At 39.8% G+C, this 26,401-nt stretch overlaps 1 protein-coding gene across 2 annotated transcripts in view; it reads left to right on the top strand.

The window, feature by feature from the left end:
• The first annotated feature begins 3,795 nt into the window (after window positions 1-3,795).
• The window catches only part of LOC126473610 (pre-mRNA-splicing factor ATP-dependent RNA helicase PRP16-like), a 186,931-nt gene continuing 164,325 nt past the window's right edge, over window positions 3,796-26,401 (top strand). Inside the window, exons 1-6 of one of the 2 annotated variants that reach the window (XM_050100779.1) lie at window positions 3,796-4,164; window positions 4,954-5,092; window positions 12,054-12,241; window positions 12,409-12,619; window positions 13,016-13,233; window positions 18,915-19,129. In XM_050100779.1, the coding sequence (XP_049956736.1) occupies window positions 4,014-4,164; window positions 4,954-5,092; window positions 12,054-12,241; window positions 12,409-12,619; window positions 13,016-13,233; window positions 18,915-19,129 (1,122 nt within the window). In that variant the 5' untranslated portion in view covers window positions 3,796-4,013. The remainder of the gene's footprint in view (window positions 4,165-4,953; window positions 5,093-12,053; window positions 12,242-12,408; window positions 12,620-13,015; window positions 13,234-18,914; window positions 19,130-26,401) is intronic. The other variant, XM_050100780.1, reaches the window with a different exon arrangement.

The raw sequence follows: 26,401 nt of genomic DNA, 5'->3' as shown, positions 1-26,401 counted from the left end.
GATCTAGTGAATATGGTTTCTCGGATCGCTAGACAACAATTCAAGCATATAGTATTAATGAGTTTTATTACGAAAAGTACATGGCAGAACTTATCTTTGAGACGTACATAGTTATGTCGCAAGCAAAGAGCGACAGACAAAATAGGCAAGTATCTTCAGTATAGACAATGCTTCATAGGACAAGTGACATGACTAGTCTTGAAGCTATTGTAGAACTGGACCGCTGCCGGTCGGGCGTGGCTATTATGTTCTTTTCGCATAGAGGCCGCTGTGTTGTCGTCATGGAGAGGGGTCGGTCAGCGTGCTATTGGCTGACGTGTTCTTCACAGCCCTCTCTGCCCTATCGTTCTGGACTGGTGTGAAAATCGTGATAATTCTGTTTCCAAGCTCAGGTGTAAGTTTAAGTGGATAGCAGTTCTAGTCGCTCATCTACAAAATTACTACTTGTCCACTCGTGAAGTTACACTCAGGTAAAGTACAACGACAATTCCACTGTACATAACCGTGCAAATTCTTGATTGAAACCGTGGCTATAGTAAGTTGACTATCTCTAACTCCACACATTCATACGCGTGTGATGAACTTGAGACAAGCCATCGTCTTGGACTCCACAAGGGTGAAATCGGATTGAACTACTCTGCTGTTGCTGCGAATTATGCTCACTACGAGTATGGCAGTGATGCACCATGCTGTACGCTGCACAAGTGCTGGCCCTTCAAGAACACGGGGTCGTCAGCACCCTTTCGCAATGCAACCGTGATGCAACGCCGAGTCGAACCGTCGTCTACATCTACCGTGCACGGATTCTATCCGTAAACCCCCGTGACCAGATCACAAAACACTGCGAACACGTCAGCATCAAAGCCTCAAACCCTTAGTACCTTCTCCCGTAGCGATCACTTACGCCCTCTTCTACATCTACAGCTACATGGATACTGTACAAATAACATTCAAGTGACTGGCAGAGGGTTCATCGAACCACCTTCACAGTTCTCTATTATTCCAATCTCGATAACGCGCAGAAAGAACGAACACCTATATCTTTCCGTATGAGCTCTGATTTCCCTTATTTTATCATGGTGGTCGTTTCTCCCTATGAAGGTCGGCGTCAACAAAATAATTTCGCATTCGGAAGAGAAAGCTGGTGATTGGAATTTCGTGAGAAGATTCCTCCTTGATGTCCATCGCATCCCGTCTGCATTTTTCAAAAATAGCTTTACCCCTACATCCACTCTCTGCAAAGGACTGTGAGGCGCACAGCAAAGGGTACTTCCCTTTACCTCACACAGTTGGATTTATTCTCATTTCAGTCGCTTACGCAGTGTGGGAAGAATGATTGCTTAAATGCCTTCATCCGCACTATAATCGGTCTAGTCCTGTCTTCGCAGTCCCTATGGATGACATACGAAAGGGGTTCCTCACTTAATACTGATTCTTGAAACAATGGAAGAAAGCTCTCATGGTATGAGTGACGTCTGTGTTCAGACATCTACCAGTCTAGGTTCTTCAACATTATTGTGAAAAATAGGCTCAATACCCAAGTTTTTCTTGTTTGGTATAGGGTCTACGCAATTGAGCAATTTTCTAGTGTGAGTCGCTGCAGCTCGAAATAAGCCATCTGCTTTACTTTCAACAGATTCTTAACCTATTTGTTTGAGTTGACTGATACGAATTGCGACTCATTGACATAATTGATATTCTAGTCATACGATATTACGCCTCTTTGAAGTGAACAGTTTTACGTTTTTGAACTTTTAAATCAAGTTACCAGTCCTTGTATCACTTTTAAAATTCATCAAGACTTGACTGAATATTTGTACAGCTTTCCTTCCAGATGGTACTTCATTACAGATAACTGCATCATCTGCCGAATGTTTGAGCTTACTATTAATATTGTCTGTGAGGTCACTGATTTAAAACGTGGAAAGCAAGGGTCTCAACATGCTTCTCTGGGCACACTTGAAATTACTTCTGCGTCTGCTGATGACTATCGATCCAATTTAACACGCTGTGCTCCCTAAAGAACGTAACCTCAGTCCAGTCACAATTTCGTTTAATACTACATATAATCGATTTTCGTTAATCAGCATTGGTGAGATACGCGGTCAAATGCTTTTTGGAAGTAAAGAATCAGTGCACCTGCTGACTGTCAATGTTAAAATCCTCAACGGTTGTAAAAATTACTTATTTCTTGAAAGGAAAGCCGTACCCAGTTTCAGGACGTATGTCCCACATTCAGGAGCATATTAAAATGTGGGTCCACAAGGATGCATAACTAAGGTTAAAATGGGCAAAAATATGTTGAAATAGTGCATCCTTGCATGTCATGTACCAGGCGTACACTATTTTAACATATTTTGACCTATTTTCATCTTGGTTATGCATCCTAGTGGACTCACATTTTAATATGAACCTGAAGATGGGACATACATCCTGAAACTGTGTAGTGATTTGCTTTATAAAAATACATTTTTTTTTTACAACTGTAGCGGATTTTATCATTGACAATTAATAACAGTTGTGGTTGTCTGAAGAAGAGAAATGTGTAGTTTCTGCTGATTACCTCTAAAGTCAGCTGTTATTTAAAGCCAAAAGCATGTTAACGATGATAACAAAGTATGTTATAACAAATCTGATAAGAGAGAGAAGGCATAAAGCTACTCGTCAAATCTATCACTTTACAAGAAGAGTAGAGGAAAGGAACGTAAAAACTTTAACAACTCATCATCAACAAGGACACTGTGGCAGACAGGGCCAGTTTGAGAAAATTTTTTCCACATGAGCGACTTTTCATTTGCCTGCCTGTCCCCCTCCACCCTTTTTCCTTCGTCCTCTTTCACCAACATCAATTTTTGCTGCCAATTGTGATACTGTATAGAAATCCTGCACTCAGGTGCCCCTCTCAGCTTGGCTCCCCAAGAGGCAACTTGTGTCTCCTGGGCCTTCATCCAACCCTGTGGGCAGGACGCTAGTTCGGATGGTAGGGCGTGGAAAGGAGTCAGCAGCACTATCGCTGAAAGTCCTACACTGGCTTCCGCCAAAAGTGATTCGCGGAAACCATGGAAAGTTTAAATGTGCATTCTCGAATGGGGAATTAAAACCCCACTCCAGAGTGTTCAGATACCGACCTCTCACTTAGTTTAAAAAGTTGTTAAAAACAACATACATCTACAATACACAACTCTGAAGGTTTGTCATACATTAGGCCTCATGTTTTCAGCAACAAATCAGTACTAAAAGTTCTGTGCTCACTGTAACTCACGCAGGAGCTATTATTGTGGCTCACGGGTAATCGGTATTTAACATGTATCAGTTGGTTTCTTTCTAGGAATATTTAAACTTTGTGTCTAATTTGATTGAGTTCTCTCGCTATGGTCTAGCAACAATTTCTTGTATTCCGCAGAAAATAGTTGAGGAACATGTCTGATTCAGAAACATGTTTGATTGAGTTATTTCGCTGTGGTCTAGCAACAATTTCCTGTCTTTCTCAGAAAAGGGTTGACGATCATGTCTGAAAAAAAGACATTAATCTAATTATTTATTGATGGACTACGATTTTCAAAAGTTTATCATGCTCTGTTAGCTATTACTCTATGTGCTCGCGATATTTAGAAATTATGATTTACATTCCCGACCAAGAATAAGCTGCTGCAACTATTCCAGTTTACGTATTGTGTTGCAAGAATAAGTTCTTAGTAGTCTTTGGCACTAATGTTGTGTTCATAGATCACATTTAACATGATCTACGATTGTGCACAATACTTTCCTTGAAGATCTTTGGTTTGTTCAATGTTTACAAGTGTGAAAACTTAGTCAGTCGAAAGTGCAATATATCTTTTGTGATGGCATGACAATAATATGATGATAAGCGTTCTTTTCTGTGTTTGTGTTTACAATTTTCTGTAGAATTTTCTCCGATATGAAAATTCCAATCTGCCGCTACAATTTCTGGAAATAACATGCAGTGTCACGTACCAGACTTCAGAAAAACTTAGGCACTCAGAAACATTGTAATGGAAGGAGACGAAGAAGGTGTTTATAGATTGGAAGGGATCACTGAAGAAGTAGGTGGTTTAGTTGTAAAGAAGAAACCGGTTAATGATGACGGCGTATTTAAAACACCAGCTCCGAAGAAGTCACTTCTTGGATTGGATAAGTTAGCAGGTAAAAGTTACAATTTTTCTGATTGTTTGTTCCAGAGTTAGGTGTAATAACTTGTTATCTTCCAGTATAATAAATTTTGAAGTCATAGATCGGTAAAATACCCAGTTGGAAGTTATGGTATGATAGCCGTAGCGTCCAGTAAGGTCTTTTACTTGTTATACTATACGACAGTCGTTGCTGTGTACGATTCCAAACTGATTTGAGTAATTCGTGATATATGGAGCCGTACACAAAGGAAAAAATGTACAGTTTTCTGCCGGTGCTGACAAATTGCTTGGAATATAAATTTTGGTATAGTATTTGGTTACTTGGACAATTAAGGATGTAAAATTTACAATAAGCACATATTTGTGTATTCCGTGATTAATAAGTTGTTGGAGCAACCAGTGAACGCAACTGCTTCAGCAGTTATCCATAAAATCAGACGGACGACATAATTGTCCATATGCTTGTATAATTTATTTTACGTTGTACAACTCAAGATTAAGAGTTGCGTCCAGCTTTGTGGTAAGTTCATTAATGTGACACACTGCACACCAGATAAAGTGTAGAGGTTGTGCCCTTGATCTGGTATTTTTTCACATATGTAAACAGTTTAGCTAAGTTTCCAGTTTAAACGTGTGATCTGTGAAGAATGTTGTTTTCAGGCAGTTCTAACATACCAGAAGCCTTGTTTCACACAACATTTGGATTATACATCTTTCCCAAAGAGAAATAATTAATGTGATTGAAGACTTTTGAGAAATACTCCCACAGCCCCTAATGGTAAACGTATTTAAATACTTCCAGCAATACGCAGAAAGGAGAAACAAGAGGCAGAGCAAAATGATGCAAAGAAGGCTAAGCATCTGTCTGACAAATCTGAAGGTGATGAAAAAAGAGTGGATGATAATGGTCACAGAAAGCACAAACGAAAATCTAAAGACAGGTGAGATGCATGTTTACCTGGGCTTATTATCAAAATACTTAATCCAAAGAATCTTCATAATATACCATAATTTTTGATATGAGGTATTTTGCTCCCTAAATAAAATGTGTACGAAAGATATGGCAACAGACATAGAAATGAGCAAAATCAGACACAGATGCTAACTTTGGAAGCAGTAGGTATTCTTCCCATCAGCAAAAGAAACAAAAGATTTAAAGTGAGGAGATCTCTTCAGTGAGTATATGGGGAAAATCACCATTGACCTCCGATCTTTGGAGATACAGCTGGACAGGATACAGTCCATGAAAAATTTCTATTTGTTCTTGTCTGTGTCTGTTGCTGTTTGCTTAATAGAATATTTCTCTTTATTTAATACAGTTTTTGTTTATTAATATTATTATTGAACTTAATTATTTGCACATTCCTTGAACAAGGAATGTGCACATAGTATCTTGCAGTTATGTGCCTCATGCCAGTTAATTTATAAAAATTATATAGTGTTTCAGTGTAGATGGTTCATGCTAACCATTAACATGAGTATCTTGTAATTAATTAAGCTGTTTACAAGTTCCACGTGTTGTAATTGCGACCTCACACTATGATGCGGAAAAAGTATTAGCCTATTATAATGTGCTTTCCCATTGAAAAAAAATATGACAGCAAGCTGACCATTGACAGAATTGTGTTAAGCTAATTTTTATTTGTGTGTGTTTTTTTTCTAAAAACAGTGATTTATACTTTACTAGTTCAATTACATATTCCTCCCCCCATCCCCACCCCACTGCTCTCCCTCCCTAAAATAAAACCACACATAGAAAAACTGGGTCAATGGAAGCGTCCGATTCCACCCATCGGCTTTGAGCCGCGACTTAAGGCTGTTGTGGTGTGTGGCGTCACGACGGTGCGGAATTTAGTTTGTGGGAGTGGCGTGTTTCTAGGTGTTGTTTTGATGTGATCGGTGGTGCTCTCTTGTTGTATGTTTATGTGTTGTGTGTTAAGTGATGTTTTTGGTTTAGTTTGTGTTTGTGGCGTGCTTATAGGTGGCGTATTGTTGTGGTCAGTGGTTCTCTCTAGTGGTGTGTTTATTTTTAGTTTGTCCCCACCCAAAAGCCCCCAATTTCCCCCGCTTGTCCCGTTAGTTTCATTATATTTTTGGGGAATATGTGTATGATGGGTTCTCGATATATTTTTGTGTTTGTTGTCATGTTTATATAATGACGTCATAGTTGCAATATGCTAGTTGTTGTGAATGGTCGTTTCCGCCATATTGGTGACATCTTTGGTCAAAGCAGACGGGTGGAATCAGACGTTTCTGTTAACCTGAAAAGGGTTTACAATTCAAATATTCTTCTCTGAATTAGGAGGAGTTGTCAAGCAGATATGATTTCAGTTTGTATATGGAGTTCATTGTACTATCTAGTAAATTCTTTAAATCACCGGGTTGGTGGTCAAAGATATTTTCTGACTGAATACCACACAAAAGCTGGGTAAGGAAGAATGTAAGCCTGATCTCCTTCTGTATTTATGAAAGTTAACTGTTGTTTTTGAACTGTAATTGATTGTTGAGAAGTGAATAAATTTATTGAGGCTTTTATCAGCATAACCAGTAGTTTAAAAGACCGTCTGCAAGAAGCTGTAGATTAGGCACTGCATATTACCATTATTACTCACTGCTGTGTTACAAACAGCCTTTTTCACCGAAAACCTACTCGTTTGACAGTCTTATTGTTGTGCCTGTTTGCGACTTAGCATCCCTGTTAGATGGTGTAGTAATCTATCCTATTCACAATATAATTTTTAAAATTGGTTGGCTAATACTGGCCTCACCTGTCTGCCAATTGTTCTAATTATCGCATAATGTGCTCCATTCTGAGACAGAATAACGTTTAAGCAATGAATAGTGTGATTTAGACTGAATAGTTGTGTATCACAGTTCCAAGAGTGTGAGCTTACATTGTGTTTTCAACATTTTTTGAACAGTGGGTATTTTCTGTTGAAAGTAATGAAGAATGCGGTACAACCTATCAGCTTGGCCTGACCCAATGGTGCTAGCTATCAACGTAGTTTGTTATCACTACATAACCACTGTGCTGACTGACATACAATCATAGATATTTTAACTCAGAGTATCGGGGTGCCACAATAAATGAAAGATTTGGTTGGAGAAGATCTTGCAGTTAACTCTATCAGATATCTTAAAAACTTGGAAACATTGTTGGGAAAATGGTTCTCAGCAGACAAGGAAATACCGTTACAGAATGTGCAATGTATAGAAAGTAATACATTCTTGTGATTATACATTTGTCGGTTTTCCCAAATTTATAACCAGGCTATAGGCATTCAACCTAATGCAGACTACAGGCTATGAGTACTACATCCATATGTATGTGTGTAGAATGTTCTCAGATTTTTATATCATTTGACAGAAACAAATATAAATATATGAAGTAGAGTAGGCCTAACTTTCTGATATTTTCGTTTCAAGAATCTGCTTACGTTGCCGAGCTACAGCATTTACTCCATATATTCTGTTGTTTTGTGATATGTACACCTTCCCCACAGTAAGAGAAATTATTCATACCACTGATATATATTTTAGCGTATGTATTTTCCATTACAATTGTCAGTCCTGTCTTTCGCTCTGTTTCTGCATCACCTTCAGTGTGTAATACCTCTTCAAGCTATTTGTCTGTACTTTTGTATTAGCCTAATTTTATTTTATTCTCATTCTTAATTTAATTTAAATGAAATTATTGTATAGTTATTTTTTCCAAATGTTTAGTTTTGATGTTTTACTGTTTTATTCCCATAATATTTATTTACTATTTAACTTTTAACACTTTTTAATTACTTTACTACTCCACTACCGCTAATGACATTTGATCCGTGTTTGTACATCACTCTAGATGTGTAACATCATCTTATTTGACAGCAATAGCCAGTTGAAGTCTGATGATGGCCTTGTAAACCAAACACGGCGTAACAAAATAAATTAATTTTATAGAACATACACAATCTTGTGCTTTTCATTAATTATTATGTAAGATGATGTGTAATCTTTGGTTTGCGTTTCATGTTGTAACAAGTGCATGCCCAAAAACATTTAGTATCTTAATTTACTTAATTCCAGTCTGTCTGAAACTTTTGTTTTGATAGTTTTATTAGAGCCTATTGTGTATATATTTTCCAAAACAGAAAAGCAGTTTGCTGTTAGTACATTTCAGTAAAAGTCTAGAAACATATTACTTCCCCCAAATTATATATTATAAATTAGAGAAATCTGAGAATATGCACAACATTACCAGCGACATCTCTTCCTATAAATTATCTGTGGGTGGAATATGAAGGGGGAGTGCAGACTTTTATATTGCATCAGATTTTGCACTTTAATCTGCTGTGTGTGTCGTGTACATTTTCAGAGGAGTTCGCAGAAGCTACAGACAGTTGAAATAATATAAGTAGCAACTAAGGTAAGAGAGAATGACTTTGAGAACTCATCAGCCAGATTCATTTTAAATTAGGAATAACTGCCGCATCCATGTGCAGTCTTGTTGGACAAATTGTGCTAAGATAAAATTGTTTTGCACTTTTGTTTGAATGTAATAACAAATTTAATTTGAGGCAATGAGCAATTCATTGCATGAGGCACTGAAAATATATCCTAATTTTCCATTTTGTGTTTTCAGTTGCTGAAAACCTAAGGTCCAAATAGCTTATATTTTATGGCTTTACTTATTACTGTTTGCTCTTTATTTTCAGTGTAAATTTATGCTGAGAAGCAACATCAGTAATTACCTCCTTAGAAATTAAAGTAGTCCACTAGTTTAGTATTTGTGTAGTGTAGAATGGTTTGACTGGAAAGAAGTGTCACTAGGTCCATAAAAATTAATTTATTGACCATAAATTCTTCGAAATAAGATGCTCTTCCATTAATACATTCTTTCTAGATGAGAATTTGATGTGCTGTAGGCATCCTGGAAGGCCTGAGTTTGAATGTCCTTTAGGGTATGCGAATAGTAGCGCTCACGTTGTCAATGTTCTTGAAATGGCATTCTTTCAAGAGTGTCTTGTAGCACAGAAATAAAACAAGGCCAGGACTCAGTGCATTGTCTTGGTGAAGCATTCAAGAACCGCCAGTGTGTGGGTTGATGCCCATGACCTCGTTTTCAGCTTTTTGAACACTTGTTTTTCATCAGTCTTCTGACTTGTTTGATACAGCCTGCCACAAATTCCTCCCCTGTGCCAACCTCTTCATCTCAGAGTAGCAATTGCAATCTACATCCTCAATTATTTGCTGGATGTATTCCAATCTTTGTCTTCTTTTGCAGTTTTGACCCTGTACAGCTCCCTCTAGTACCATGGAAGCTATTTCCTGGTGTCTTAACAGACGAGCTATCATCCTGTCCGTTCTTCTTGTGTTTTCCATAACCCATTATTTGCCGATTCTTCAGAGAACCTCATTCCTTAAGGAGTGTACCTTATCAAATGAAACTGTGCAGTTCCAAAGTCATACATCTGTGATGTATCTGTAATTTAGATTATGGAGGGAGCCGTGCTGGGGTTGTCCATGCAGTTGGCCAGGGTGGAGTTGTAGTTAGCATAGCTGTCTAGTCAACAGGAGACCTGGGTTTGAACCCCAGCCTTGGTGTAAATTTTCATTCGTCACTTCAGTCTGCTTGTGTACTTACCTTATCAGTCCACCTTATTTTCAACATTCATTCATAGAACCACATTACAAAAGCTTTGATCCTCTTCTGTTCCATTTTTTCCACAGTCCATGTTTCACTACCGTACCATGCTGTGCTCAAATGTACATTCTAAGAAATTTCTTCCTCAAATCAAGGTCTGTTTGATACTAGTAGACTTCTCTTGGCCAGGAATGCCTTCTTGCCAGTGCTAATCTGGTTTTTTTCTCGCCATTGCTCCATCGATCATGGGTTATACTGCTGCCTATTTTTTTTTTAATAGGTAACAGAATTTAGTAACGTTATCTACTTTGTAACCATCAATCCTAATATTAAGATTCTCACTGTTTTCATTTCTGCTATCTCCCATTACTTTCATCTTTCTTTGATTTATGCTCAATCCATATTCTGTACTCATTAGACTGCTTATTCCATTCAACGGATCATGTAATTCTTCTTCATTCTCACTGAGGATAATAATGCTGTTGTCAAATATTATCAGTGATGTCCTTTCACTTTGAATTTTAACCTCGCTCTTGACCCTTTCTTTTATTTCTGTCATTGCTTCTTCACTGTGTATAATCATTGAAAAAGACAGTGAGCGTTCCTTCTCTTTTTGTAATTACGTGGTGTGGCCACTCAGGGCTCTGTCTCTTCATCTCAGGATGGCATCTGAAAGCCCGTGACTCATCTCCCATTGTAACATTTTCCAAAAAAGGTAGCCTTGTTTTAAAAAAATTCCAGTAGTTCTTCACAAATTAGCATTCCGTTGGACGTGTGGTCGTCAATCAAACTTTTTAGTACCAGTTTTGCTTTATCTTCAATTGTTCAGTTATAATTTCATGGACAACGGTTTTATGAATATTCAGTGTCTGAGCTACCAGATGAACACTCATTCTACCGGCTGTATACACGAGTCACACTGTCTTCAACTTTCAACATTTACGGGCACCCAGAGATATTTTTGTCATTGACGTCATCCCGGCTTCGCAGAAACACCTTATGCCACTGAAACACATGCTCTTTTGACAGCCCAATCGTTGGAAATGTTGTGGCAGTGGGCTTTCCAAGTTTCATGTAGAATTTGATTGTGTACCATTCTTCAAGTGAATGATGCATCACGGCTGGAAACAGACCATTGACAAGTTTCATGTAGGGACGTGTCCTGACTCACCAGAAGCTCAGATGAAATTGGGATTGGTCGCACTGGGAAACTGACAATCCTCACCTGTTAGCTTGGGTGGGCAGTTCTGAGCAATAGGGGCATCACAACAGAACTGGTGATGTAGGTAAAAGTGCAGTTATGATGTCCATGGCTGTTTCTTGCATGCCTACACTGGTAACAGTTCACGTGGTGAACTATGAGAACTGAGTAGGATGAGTCATGAATCGCGTGTCGATAGCAGTCATAACGCTCATTCATAATTTCCTACAGTTCTTAAATAAATTTGGCTAATATTCTGTTCTATTAGGTTAGAGTTTTATGTTCTATTAGGTTAGAGTTTAACCACATCTTCCGAATTTCCAGCAAAACTGGAAATAATACGTAAAAGTATGTTATTGCAATGGCAAATGTGTATCTGAGGTTACTCTGCAATTCAGTCTATTATAGCTATCATATTTTTGTGTTGACATTTGTTGGATTTGCCAACACACAAGCTAGTTGTCACATTAAAGTTACAGGTCAATCTGGCAGCACATTTAGGTTATTTCCAATTATCAAAGATATACAAAAATCACTAACTAAACTTAAAATTTGTAATAACCAGATCAGTAAAAGGTATTGTGCCACTCTCGATATGAAATCAAACATAATCAATTCATATTTTCTGCTGAAAGAAATCATTAGATTTAGCGATTCTCATTGGCTACTGTATGCTATCACCCAGTTGGCTATGACCAACACCAATGATATGCCAACATCAGCGCACAATGCAAGAGCTGATGACACCATAAGTGCTATTTAGCCAATGACATTAATTTCCAGACAAATTGTGTAAGTCTTCAGCCACCCCTTCCACCCCTCCTTCCCTCTCTCTCCCTCCCTTTCCCCCTTCCTCACCCTTTCCTTCATTGTGGTGTGATTGTCATGTGTAGCTTGTTAGAAGTTTCATGATTGTAATGGCTTCCAATTGTTTTACTGTTGCACTTTCATGGTAAATGTGGTTTCACTTAAATGTTGTGTTTCAGAAACACATTGGAACCACAGTTAACATTTAAAATTTCACATCTCTTTTTTTAGCTATGGTATTAAGACTTACTTTAATATTTTAAAGGCACTATCGCCATGTTCAAGAAGAAACTCCAACATACACAGGAGGAATATCCGATGAAGCTCGCCAGAGATTAGTTGAAAGACTACAGAAAAACAAAGAGAGAGGTGTCCATGCATCTACAAAAGATAAACATAGAGAGAAACGAGCACATGATGACAGGCATAAACATTCTCATCACCATTATAAAGGTAACCAATAGAATACTTATGTGTATCAAATTTTATTTCATATTTCAAAGAGATAAAGTGAAGCACTTGTACAGCTCACATTGCAAGTAAACATAATTGTTTATATTTTTAAAAATTACTTACTACTTAGAAAGTCTGTCTTTTGGTATCTTTTTCTGTTTGCTGAGGTCTTAGAAGACAATTTCCCCTGAATTACTGTTATGCAGAAAGAGATCGTGATAAAAGAAGTCATCACAATGAAAGGAGGAGCCGTGAACGAGATGTTGATAAAAGATCTGAGCGGGGATCTTCCCGTTCTGCTCACAGCTGGATTGAAACACCTCGTTTTCGAGATGAGCCTCTCACACCAGTCATAAAGATAAAGGATCCCACATCCAAGTAAGAATTATGTCTTATAATATCACATAGGTGACATTCCATGTTCCCTTGGATATGTGGTATGGAAGGATTATTTAGTAAAAAGTCTCCTACAGATTTGTTTGATGACTTAATTTCATAGACAGTCTACATATTAGTAGGAAGTTAGTAAATTAGTTGGGAAATCTTTCTTGTTCTTCTTGTTTGTTTAGAAAATTACAGAGATACAGGTTATATAATACATTAAGGGAAAACATGGAAAATTATATTGCAGCTTAAGATTCTAAGAAGACAGTAGATGAGTAATCAGATAGGCTAGTCGTTATTGTACATATGCCTCTTGTTGTCCAGCTGTTTGTGCTTTACATTTAAAATCATTATTTTACATTATAAAAACACTCTGCTGTATGCTTGCAGAACGAGCTGGGATGATGACGATCCGACACCATCAAAGTATTCCAGTTGGGATCTCCCAACACCACAGACAAGAGAACCAGACAGTGACTGGTCAATCAGAAAAGGAACAGAAAAGCGCCTACGGAAAGATGAAACTCCAAGACCTACCCCTGCCCACAGATTCAATAGCTGGGCCCGTGACAGGAAGAGAACTGGTGCTACACCTCTGCCAGGAAAAGGTAATACATTATGCTTTGCTACATAATAGGTCACACATGAAAAACTTCTGCCAAAAATAACTATGTTGACCTCCGGCAGTCAGTTCTCTTAGAGAAGACTAAATTATTGTCATATGTCAATGTAGTCATGCATTGAAGGTAAAGTGAGTGCAGGACACAATAATTTAGTAAACTGGCCACATAATACCTCTTTTCCATCAGAATTTAATGACACTTTAGAAATACTGCCATAAATAGCCTTGCAGTTGAGAGGCAAATCATATGTGGCCTTGTTTATTGGTAGTGTTTGACCTTCATTGATATAGTCATGTTCATTACAGGGTCCTTTTATGTGATCACACTTATGACAGATTTATTCATTGCTCAGACAACAGTGATTATTCTATGTTGTTGTTGTTGTTGTTGTTGTGGTCATGGTCATCAGTCCTAAGACTGGTTTGATGCAGCTCTCCATGCTACTCTATCCTGTACAAGCTTCTTCATCTCCCAGTACTTACTGCAACCTACATCCTTCTGAATCTGCTTAGTGTATTCATCTCTTGGTCTCCCTCTACGATTTTTACCCTCCACGCTGCCCTCCAATGCTAAATTTGTGATCCCTTTGTGATTCTAGTTGAAGAGAATTATTTATCAGTTGTTCAAATAGTGTGTGGAAACAACACTAAGTAAACCATTATCAGTAGAAACATGGTATATTTCACTGCAGACCACAAGTTGCCTTAGACTTGGAAAGGACTGCATTTCCTATTTCTGTTGTGACTTCCAGTTTCATTGTAAGTACACACACATACCATTTCCTTCCATTGCTAGGGCCACAAAAATGTGTTAACATTGTTAAGCTCACTCACTAATAGGATAAACGTGGGTGCCATAAAAATATTTATACTCTGTAATTGGCTGAGGTCGTTATGAAATGTGCTTTTGTATAGTCCTCTATGATCAGATTTTTCTCTAAAATACACTGTTACTTATTCCATTAATGGATGAAGGACTGTGAGTTAGTATTCAGTATGTCCAAATCTTCAGATGCACTCCAAATTTATTAAGATACCACCGGGTGTTGGCTTCACCAAAGTCTGAAAATAAATATTAAGGGATTGAATGTATTAAAGACTTACTGCTGAGGAAACAAACAAGTGTAGAAAGAGAGGGACATGGACAGCAGTGGACATTCAACTTGACTATCAATAACAGTACACGGCTAAGTAATTACACTTTATTCATTGCACTAACAGTGCCTTCATCTCAGCTCATTGTACACAGAATATCAAAATGGTGACAGTTTTAGTCATGTCCTTCATAAAACTTATCTTTGCAGATAATTTGGTTAACCAACTTTATTTTATTTTTATTTAAGTATTCATTTATGCATCATTTCATTGTTATCGAAGCAGACACTCTAACGATATTTCTAGGCCTTCTCCATAATAAATCTGTATCTGTTAACGCTTATGAATGTTCATGTTTTAGATAAATGCCTCCTGCTTGATATTGCCATGAATTTGTGTGGCAAAGCTGTAAGAAACTCCTTATTGATGATTATTGTGATATTTTGCAGCATTGTTACAGGTGACTAAAAGCCCTAATTCTTATTATGCTGTTCCATCTAGATTATATGACATCCTTAAATTCCTCAAAGAATGGGTCCCTCTTCATCCAGTTGTGAGTAACATAGGTGCTCCAGCATATTGTGTAGCAAAACACCTTGCTACTCTGTTGAACCCTGTAGGTCAGTGTGAGTCCCACATTTAGAACGCAGTAGATTTATTTAGATTAGAGGGGATGTATTTTAATGACTCTGATATTCTAGTAAGTTTTGATGTGGTCTCACTCTCCACGCATGTCCCTCTGTCTGATTTGTTATGGTTGATTGAGATTAGGTTTGTTGCTGAATTAACAAACCTATTCCACCGTGTGTTGACTCCCACTTACTTTTTATTCCATGACATCTCTGTGTGTGTGTGTGTGTGTGTGTGTGTGTGTGTGTGTGTGTGTGTGTTTGTTTGTTTGTTTTTCAGACACGTAGATAATATGGCCTCAAAAAAGTGAGAATTTGAAAGACTTTTTAGAATACCTGAATTCAATCCTCCAGAATATTTGTTTCATGATGGAGATGGAAGAATATGGCTGTCTTCCCTTCCTCGATTTTGTGGGATGTGCTGTTTATAGGAAGCCTATTCACACTGACCCCCTCCCCACCCCCATGGGCCTTGCCATTGGTGTGGAGGCTTGCGTGCCTCAGCGATGCAGATAGCCATACCATAGGTGCAACCACAACGGAGGGGTATCTGTTAAGAGGCCAGACAGTTCCTGAAGAGGGGCAGCAGCCTTTTCAGTAGTTTCAGGGGCCACAGTCTGGAACTGATCTTGTAATAAACATCAGCCAAAACGGCCTTGCTGTGCTGGTACATCGGCTGAAAGCAAGGGGAAATTACAGCCATAATTTGTCCCGAGGACATGCAGCTGTACTGTATGGTTGAATGATGATGGCTTCCTCTAGGGTAAAATATTCCGGAGGTAAAATAGTTCCCCATTTGGATCTCTGGGTGGGGACTGCTCAGGTGGATGTCATTATCAGCAGAAACAAAACTGGCGTTCTACGGATTGGGGCGTGGAATGTCAGATCACTTAATCTGGCAGTAAGGTTACAAAATTTAAAGAGAGAAATGTATAGATATAGTGGGAATTAGCGAAGTTCAGTGGCAGGAGGAACAAGACTTCTGGTCTGGTGAATACAGGGTCATAAATACAAATTCAAATAACGGTAATGCAGGAGTAGGTTTAATAATGAACAAAACATAAGAACACTGATAAGCATAGTGAATGCACCATTGTAGCCAAGATAGACATGAAGCCCATGCCTACCACAGTAGTACAAGTTTAAATGCCAACTAGCTCTGCAGATGATGAGAGATTGAAGAAATGTATGATGCAATAAAAGAAATTATTCAGGTAGTTAAGGGAGACGAAAATTTAATAATCATGGGGGACTGGAATTCGATAGTAGGAAGGGGAAAGGAGGAAAAGTAGTAGGTGGATATGGACTCGGGTTAAGGAATGGAAGAGGAAGCTGCCTGGTAGAATCATAGCTAACACTTGGTTTAAGAATCATGAAAGAAGGTTGTATATGTGGAAGCAGCCTGGAGACACCAGGTTTCAGATAGATTACATTATGGTAAGACAGAGGTTTAGGAACCAGGGTATTAAGTGGAATATATTTCCAAGGACAGATGCACAATTTATTTTTTATGAACTCTAGACAAAAACTGAAGAAACTGCACGAAGGTAGGAATTTAAGGAGATGGCACCTGGGTAAACTGAAAGAACCAGAGGCAACAGAGAGTTTCAGAGAGAACGTTAGGGAACGATTGACAAGAACAGGGAAAAGAGGGCAGTAGAAGAAGAATAGGTAGCTTTGTGGGATGAAATAGTGAAGACAACAGAGGATCGTGCTGGTAACAAGATGAAGGCTGTAGAAATCCATCAGTATCAGAAGGGATATTAAATTTAATTGATGAAAAGAGAAAATATAAGAATGCAGCAAATGAAGCAGGCAAAAAGGGATAGAAATGTCTCAAAAAATGAGATCGACAAGAAATGCAACATGGCTTAGCAGGGATGGTTAGAGGACAAATGTAAAGATTTAGAGGAATGTATCACTAGGGGTAAGATAGGTACTGTCTACAGGAAAATTTAAAGAGACCTTTGGAGAAAAGAGAACCACATGTATGAATATCAAGAGCTCAGAGGGAAAACCAGTCCTAAGCAAAGAAGGTCCAGCTCAACATGAAGTGGTAGTGCATACTTTGGTTCACAGGGCCCACCTCATCTTGATCCCTGAGAGTTTGTCAACTGAGTTCACCCATCTTGAAGTCACTTTTCGTCAGAATGGTTATAGCGAAAGACAGATTAGATATGATTTGCACTATTGACCAACTGTGCACCAAGTGAGTGATGATAATACTGAGGTGGCACCAAAGTCTATGACATTTTGCTTTGCACAGGGAGCATTTTGAACAGGAGTGGTCCATTTTGTGAACATATGATGTGAAGTGTATTTTTTGACCAACATCTAAGATCAGGGTACTTCTGAGATCCATAAAGAATGATCTACTTTACTTAAGATGTCTACTGTTTTCCTTGCAGTTTTGTCATGTCATGTATCAGTCAGACTGTCAGGACTTTGGAGGACCAATGTGCTGAGCATAAGTGACACTCCTGCTACAACAGCCGAGTGAATCGCGATTGCAGAACATTGCCCTGGCACCAGTCATCCTATGGAATATAACAACAATCAAACAATGGAAAATCCAGGATGTAATGTAACAATATTAGAGAAGGAAAGTTGCTACTCATCATATGGCGGAGATGCTAAGTTGCGATAGGCACAACAAGAAGATTCACGCAGTTATAGCTTTCAGCCATTAAGGCCTTTGTCAGCAATAGAAACACACACACACACACACACACACACACACACACACACACACACACACTCATGCAAACGCAACTTGCACACACGTCTGCAGTCTCAGACAACTGAAACCACCTGGTTTCAGTTGTCTGAGACTGCAGATGTGTAAGTGTTTCTGTTGCTGACAAAGGCCTTACTGGCCAAAAGCTGTAACTGTGTGAATCTTCTCGTTGTGCCTGTCGCAACTTAGATTCTCTGCCATATGGTGAGTAGCAACTTTCTTTCTCCAATATTGGAATATAACAACAAATAGATTCTGGCATGCACTTCCAGCTATTGGGGTAGTGTTATTAAGGAAGCTGTTGAAATTAAACTAGCAAGAAACCTCACAAGCAGAGAAAGTGGTTTTTGTCTAAATTCTGCATGAAATTCTGATCTTTTCCTTGTCGAAAAACAGAGTGACAGAGTTTATGCTACTCCACCCATTGATTATCAATTTCACTATCAACAACTTCTGACACTGGTCATCTTTGGTTTGTGATGGTGCTAGTGTTTACAGTGTGTGTGTGTGTGTGTGTGTGTGTGTGTGTGTGTGTTATCTGTCCATAGTTTCTCTGACAACCGAGGTTTTAAATTCCCTTGCAGAGCAATTACTTGTTGCGGTTATATCTTGAAAATGGCAGGGTGTGGTCCTGTCGAAATATTGGCAGTTGTTGATGACGTCACCCGGCTGCATTCCGTTAGGTTATTTGATCATTAAATGAAGCAGCATACTTTAAACTTAAGCAGCATTTTGGCTTACTGTTAATTCTAATGAGTGACTGTTGGTTCTCCTTCCACACAATTTCATTAGATGCATTCATTGACATTGTAAGCAGGGAATCAGTGGACATGACTCAACTGTGATATATTCATGCCAAGGAGAGAATGTATTTGGTTGTTTTGTCACCAGATAGAGGGGCATTTAAAGTAGAAAACAACATGTACTGTGCTATTTGAGTTGAGTATCAATAGTGCCGAGGTTATAAGAATCCTATCTGCAAAGGACTATCAGAAGAATAATTTAAAGAGAAATTTAATGTTTGTATCAGAAAAATTCATTCTTGTTTATTGTCTGTACAAATGTTGCACTCTTCAGCTTGGCTATGGGAAATCTCTAGTTGGTAGTGTGATACTCATATCCATCCCATTAGCAAAATAAGGGGATTACAATATGTTAGTAACATACTTAACTACTTTTTCTAAATCTGTCTTCCTTTTTTAATAGAAAATGATGTACAGTGGTCCTCGGCAGAGGAACGAGAATTGTGGGAAGAAGAACAGAAAAGATTGGATAGAGAGTGGTACTCGCTGGATGATGGCTATGATGAAGAACACAATCCTTTCTCAAATCTCAGTGAAGATTACACCAAAAAGAAAGAGGAGCAACTTGAACAAAGAAAAAAAAAGCGGTTGTCTGCTCAACAACGGCAGATTAATAAGGTATTTTATGTGTGGCTATTGTCAGTCTATTTTGTCTGTACTTGCATATTATATCTATTTCTTTATTGTTTTTTCCTTCAGGCTGTTCATTCAAGTCATTAATTCGTTCTCCTTAAAAATATTTTGTCCTGCTAGTGTCCTTATCATGCTGTTAAACTCTAGCTTGTCATGTGATGACGCAGCACTGTGGAGGATTTTGTCTGTACTACAATGATTAAAATTACCACATTAGTAAGGAGCCATACCTGCTGGAGAAAATTAACATATGGTCCATCTGTTTCATTTGTTGTCTTCTTTATGTGTTTGGGGCGGTGCTTGCTATGTCTCTAGCATTCCATAAACCACGCAAAACCCAGGATGATGTTATATGCTGAACTTACTATGAACCATATAACCTGTGCAGTCTGGGTTCAAATTTGATGACCGAGATCCTGAAGCTGAGGGAGTGATTATTGGTACCAGTTCCCTCATTATTGTATTATGTGGAGGCATTTCAACAACTAGAATTGGGCACAAAAATGGAAGGATGTACGTTTTCAAGAACATGGGATGTTATCAGGGTGTATACGACCTGGGACAGCCGGGAAATTTGGGAAAAACCCGGGAATTTTTTCATCTGGGAGAAACCGGGAAAAACCCAGGAATTTTTTATAATTCTGGGAATGTTTCGTTGTTTTAGTTTTCATTTAAATTTTTGTGATTTTGACTCTTAAGAACCAGTACTCCAACAAAGGATATTACTGTGTCCCGCGTCTGCAGGATAATACTGCAGCAACAAAACATTAACAAGAGGAAGAAAAAATGAAAATAAAACTTAAGTTGCAAAGGAAATAGGCCAAATGCAACAACAAAACATAGTGCTCATACAAGCGGCTGCCGACAGCAAATTGTGTCAAAGGTTTTAGAAAGACTACGCAATGATTCATAACGAAAAATTGCTCCCGATGAGCGTGACGTGACAGCTGTCGACATTAGATTCGTTTGAGCAGTTGCGGGCAGGCTCTTTTGCAGGCACAGTTGAGTCACGTATGGGTAGTACCTTCTCCCGCATCTGGCTACGGATGTGTGGCTGGGCGCCACTATCCAGTATTGCCCCAGTTCAGAAATATCGTAGCTCCTGGGCTGATGCACAGAGCAGTCTGTGTTGTGGTGGGGAGGTAGGTAGTCTCCAGATGACCTGTGTTTACGTTTAATGCTTTTGCTGTTTCCTCTTCATTTATTACACTCACATCAAATGAAAACAAAGCGGATTTCTGTGGCCGGGAGCTTGAAATGAATTAAAATATGTTCACATAATTACAGAAGGTTAAAATATGTTATTATTTTCAGGTTTTATTTCCACCTTTCTGACAGTCAAGCTTTAATCACCTTGCAGAACAATGAAGTTATTTTTGTCGTTTTGCTAAAGAGATCTGTTGTTGTTGTTGTTGTGGTCTTCAGTCCTGAGACTGGTCTGATGCAGCTCTCCATGCTACTCTATCCCGTGAAAGCTTCTTCATCTCCCAGTACCTACTGCAACCTACATCCTTCTGAATCTGCTTAGTGTATTGATCTCTTGGTCTCCCTCTACGATTTTTACCCTCCACGCTGCCCTCCAATGCTAAATTTGTGATCCCTTGATGCCTCAAAACATGTCCTACCAACCGATCCCTTCTTCTAGTCAAGTTGTGCCACAAACTTCTCTTCTCCCCAATCCTCTTCAATACCTCCTCATTAGTTACGTGATCTACCCACCTTATCTTCAGCATTCTTCTGTAGCACCACATTTCGAAAGCTTCTATTCTCTTCTTGTCCAAACTGGTTATCGTCCATGTTTCACTTCCATACATGGCTACACTCCATACAAATACTTTCAGAAACGACTTCCTGACACTTAAATCTATACTCGATGTTAACAAATTTATCTTCTTCAGAAACGATTTCCTTGCCATTGCCAGTCTACATTTTATATCCTCTCTACTTCGACCATCATCAGTTATTTTACTCCCTAAATAGCAAAACTCCTTTACTACTTTAAGTGTCTCATTTCCTAATCTAATCCCCTCAGCATCACCCGATTTAATTTGACTACATTCCATTATCCTCGTTTTGCTTTTGTTGATGTTCATCTTATATCATCCTTTCAAGACACTGTCCATTCTAGCTTTTATTAATCTTTTGCGCTGAGGCAGTCAATTTATTTGAAACAAAGTGTTTAATTTCACACTGTTGGCTAGTTGCAACTGTTCGCTGCATTTCAAGTGCACGTTTTCCATCTTCTAGCTCGCATGGCATTATGCCATAATAAAGAACCAAACATGAGATAATATAGTACTGGTACTCAAGAAAATTTACATCCGAATCTGGACATACAGATGTGCACTTTAAGCCTAATTATGCATTTTAGTGTGGTTCAGGAAATTCCGATGAAGTTGAAATGTCCTCTGATGTCTTGTTTCTTTTGTGACATCAAAGATCTTTCCAAAACGTGTTTCCCTCCTCCGCCCTGAGTTTCGTTTTCTAACGTGCCAGGTAATTCTACGTCGGCGTATAAAACCATAAACATTCAAAAGACTGATATGTTTTATAGTGCCGAGGAAAAGTATACTCTCACATAACACGGGGGAAAAATGTATTTTCACCCGGGAGAAAATGTATTTTCAACCGAGAAATCCCGGAAAAATCTGGGATTTTTTTTTTTCCCTTGTCCATGTATACACCCTGGTTATCTTCACATCATACGTCACAAGAGTAATGGAAAACCACCATAAAATAATCCTTAACCTTGAAGGAAGCTACTTCTTGAAAAATTTAATCTTCATGTCATACTGGGACTCAAACCCAACCCTTTTGACTTACAGGCAGTGCTCTTACCGACTGAAGCACCTAAACAAATCTTGACGGTCTCATTGCAAGCTTAAGTTCAGTGGTGCCTCTGTCCAATACTTTCACAAAAGTTCTGCATATGTTACTTCACCAACACATCTGGAAGAAAGGATTCACCTCAGAATTGCCAAATGAAACTTCACACTATTGCTTGTGTTCACTAATGAAACTTCATAGCAGGTAAAGGTAGTGTGGGGACGCAAACCTAGGTGTTTGCCTTTTCTACGCAACACTGAGCCATAAAAATACGTTTCAATGTGTCGTATAAAGTGTCAGTCTAGTAATGTCTCTCCTACTACTTTCGATTCAGTCCAAATACTGTTGCATGCATTGCTGTGTCAGTACGTTTTAAAGAATGAAACAAATGCTGGATATTGGTTTAGCCAAAACGTCAGTACCATTCTCCTACAAGAACAATAAAGTCTGTGATGCAAGTCCATGACCGTGCTGTTGCCCAAACAAGAGGTTGAGTACAGGCTCTTCTCACTGTGGTATTACGAGTGGGAGGCTGGTGCATCCATTGCACTACCAGCCTTTTACCTATGGAAAAAAGGAAAACATTGTAACAGACTAGTGTAGTTTCACAGCAATACTTGCTGCCATGTGGAACAGTAAGCAGAATGCATGCTCAAACAAATTAAATTCCCTTTTGTAATCTACAAAAAAGCATGAATTGTTGTGGAGAACTGATGTATCAGATGTTTCAAAAGGTGAACAGTTCAACGAAATATGTGCAGTTTCTCAGCAACACTCACTGCCAAGTGGAACACAAGATGTCCAAGCTTCAGACACCTTCTCTAGGAACTGGCCACTTTAAAAGTATATAAACCATGTGATCCAAAGTATCCGGACACCCCCAAAAACATACGATTTTCATATTAGGTGCATTGTGCTGCCACCTACTGCCATGTACTCCATATCAGCGACCTCAGTAGTCATTAGACATTGTGAGAGAGCAGAATAGGGCGCTCTGTGGAACTCAAGAACTTCAAACGTGGTCAGGTGATTGGGTGTCACTTGTGTCGTATGTCTGTATGCGAGATTTCCACATTCCTAAACATCCCTAGGGCTACTGTTTCTGATGTGATAGTGTAGTGGAAACATGAAGGGACATGTACAGCACAAAAGCGTACAGGCCGACATCGTCTGTTGACCGACAGAGACCACCGACAGTTGAAGAGGGTCTTAATGTGTAATACACAGACATCTATCCAACCATCACCCAGGAATTCCAAACTGCATCAGGATCCACTGCAAGTTCTATGACAGTTAGGCGGGAGGTGAGAAAACTTGGATTTCATAGTCAAACGGCTGCTCATAAGCCACACACCACACCGGTAAATGCCAAACGATGCCTCGCTTGGTGTAAGGAGCCTAATCGTTGGAGATTGAACAGTGAAAAAACATTGTGTGGAGTGACGAATCAAGGTACACAATGTGGCGATCCGATGGCAGGGTGTGGGTATGGCAAAAGCCCAGTGAACATCATCTGCCAGCGTGTGTAGAGCCACTAGTAAAATTTGGAGGCGGTGTTGTTGTGGTGTGGTCGTGTTTTTCATGGAGGGGGCTTGCACCCCTTGTTGTTTAGCGTGGCACTATCACAGCACAGGCCCACATTGATGTTTGAAGCACCTTCTTGCTTCCCACTCTTGAAGAGCACTTTGGGGATGGCGATTGCATCTTTCAACATCATCGAGCACCTGTTCATAATGCACAGCCTGTGGCGGAGTGGTTACATGACAATAACATCCCTGTAATGGACTGGCCTGCACAGAGCCCTAACCTTAATCCTATAGAACACCTTTGGGATGTTTTGGTACGCCAGCGTGTTGCCAGGCCTCGCCTATCAACATCAATATCTCTGCTCAGTGCAGCACTCCTTGAAGAATGGGCTGCAATTCCCCAAGAAACCTTCCAGCACCTGATTGAATGTAAGCCTGCGAGAGTGGAAGCTGTCATCAAGGCTAAGGGTGGGCCAACACCGTATTGAATTCCAGCATTACCAATGGAGGGCGCCACAAACTTGGAAGTCATTTTCAGCCAGGTGTCCGGATACTTTTGATTACATTGTGTATCTTGAAACACATTTGTCCAGTGTTAATGGAATTTTAGTAGGTTTTAGGCACATATATTAGTAGTGTAAATCTCAAGTTACAGAATTTTGCAATCATAGATAAAAAAAATTCTTATCATTTTTCAAAATTAATATTTTATCAGTCCATAATAAACTTATAACAGAAAGCTAGGATCAGTTCTGAAGCTCTCTTTCGCGCTTATCATCAGCTGCAACCACTATGACCATACAGTGTGTTACTGATTTTAAGAATAGTGTTATTGAAGAGTGGTTGTGCACGCAGCTGGAACTTGGGATCAGTCTGCAGTGGCAGTATTCTCCTGTGGTCCTCATCTGAATCAGTCACATGCCAGCCAGGCGAACAATATGTTTGCCACTGTTAGCTAGTCAGGCAGGCAGAAAGGTGGGACGATCACTGCAGTAGCCACGAGAGGGTCAATGCGAGTAGCTGTAGTAAATATTAATGTTTATACAATATGAATGACCCTTTCCTTCGTATAAGGAGCAGAATTACTTTAAATTTCATAAAATTTTGCAAAGAATGTAATCTATATCTTGTTAATAGAAGTATATTTTTAAGTATTGTGTATGTTGATGGGTCGAAAATGTAATAATACCCTTGATTGATCAGTTGATTTACCTGACCATAACTTCAAATATTAATTCCAGAAAAATTTACATTTCGTTGTGAAAAATTTTTGTGGTCTGAAAGGCATGCTAAAGATGAATGGGAGTGAATAAAGACATTTCTCATGGGCTCCAATTGCTTTTGGATCCTCCATGTGGTTTGCCAAATGTACCTGGCAGATAGAATGTTGTAGAGAATGTAAATACTTGTCTTTGGTGCTATGAAAGATGCTGCTGTGTACCTACCAGGGATCATTGTTACTGAAGGAAATAATCTGATTGAACTAGCAGACAATAAAACTTACAAGGCTTGCAGAATTTCTCAAAGTATTATTACTCCTTTGACTGTAATGTCACTGTTGTGGTTGAAAGTTCATGAGTTAACCAGAGAAAGAGTGATTATCAGTGAATTTGCAGTCAGTCTCCTCCTCCTTCACTTCCCACCACTTTAAAACAACTTTTCTCTTTGACGGTGTCATTCCTCTGCCCAGCCACTGAGAAGCACTTTGATCCATTTCTTGCAAGCCATTGACCTTCGAGGAATGAAAAGAGTGCATTTTATTGACAAGATGGCAGCTGTAAATTACACTCCCATTTTGGCAGACAGTGGGAGAGGAGTATGGTACACACTGAATATATGTACACTCCTGGAAATGGAAAAAAGAACACATTGACATCGGTGTGTCAGACCCACCATACTTGCTCCGGACACTGCGAGAGGGCTGTACAAGCAATGATCACACGCACGACACAGCGGACACACCAGGAACCGCGGTGTTGGCCGTCGAATGGCGCTAGCTGCGCAGCATTTGTGCACCGCCGCCGTCAGTGTCAGCCAGTTTGCCGTGGCATACGGAGCTCCATCGCAGTCTTTAACACTGGTAGCATGCCGCGACAGCGTGGACGTGAACCGTATGTGCAGTTGACGGACTTTGAGCGAGGGCGTATAGTGGGCATGCGGGAGGCCGGGTGGACGTACCACCGAATTGCTCAACACGTGGGGCGTGAGGTCTCCACAGTACATCGATGTTGTCGCCAGTGGTCGGCGGAAGGTGCACGTGCCCGTTGACCTGGGACCGGACCGCAGCGATGCACGGATGCACGCCAAGACCGTAGGATCCTACGCAGTACCGTAGGGGACCGCACCGCCACTTCCCAGCAAATTAGGGACACTGTTGCTGCTGGGGTATCGGCGAGGACCATTCGCAACCGTCTCCATGAAGCTAGGCTACGGTCCCGCACACCGTTAGGCCGTCTTCCGCTCACGCCCCAACATCGTGCAGCACGCCTCCAGTGGTGTCGCGACAGGCGTGAATGGAGGGACGAATGGAGACGTGTCGTCTTCAGCGATGAGAGTCGCTTCTGCCTTGGTGCCAATGATGGTCGTATGCGTGTTTGGCGCCGTGCAGGTGAGCGCCACAATCAGGACTGCATACGACCGAGGCACACAGGGCCAACACCCGGCATCATGGTGTGGGGAGCGATCTCCTACACTGGCCGTACACCACTGGTGATCGTCGAGGGGACACTGAATAGTGCACGGTACATCCAAACCGTCATCGAACCCATCGTTCTACCATTCCTAGACCGGCAAGGGAACTTGCTGTTCCAACAGGACAATGCACGTCCGCATGTATCCCGTGCCACCCAACGTGCTCTAGAAGGTGTACGACAACTACCCTGGCCAGCAAGATCTCCGGATCTGT

The sequence above is a fragment of the Schistocerca serialis genome, chromosome 4 (assembly GCF_023864345.2).
Source record: "Schistocerca serialis cubense isolate TAMUIC-IGC-003099 chromosome 4, iqSchSeri2.2, whole genome shotgun sequence".
Taxonomy (NCBI): Eukaryota; Metazoa; Arthropoda; class Insecta; order Orthoptera; family Acrididae; genus Schistocerca; species Schistocerca serialis.
This window is presented reverse-complemented; position numbering and strand designations above follow the sequence as displayed.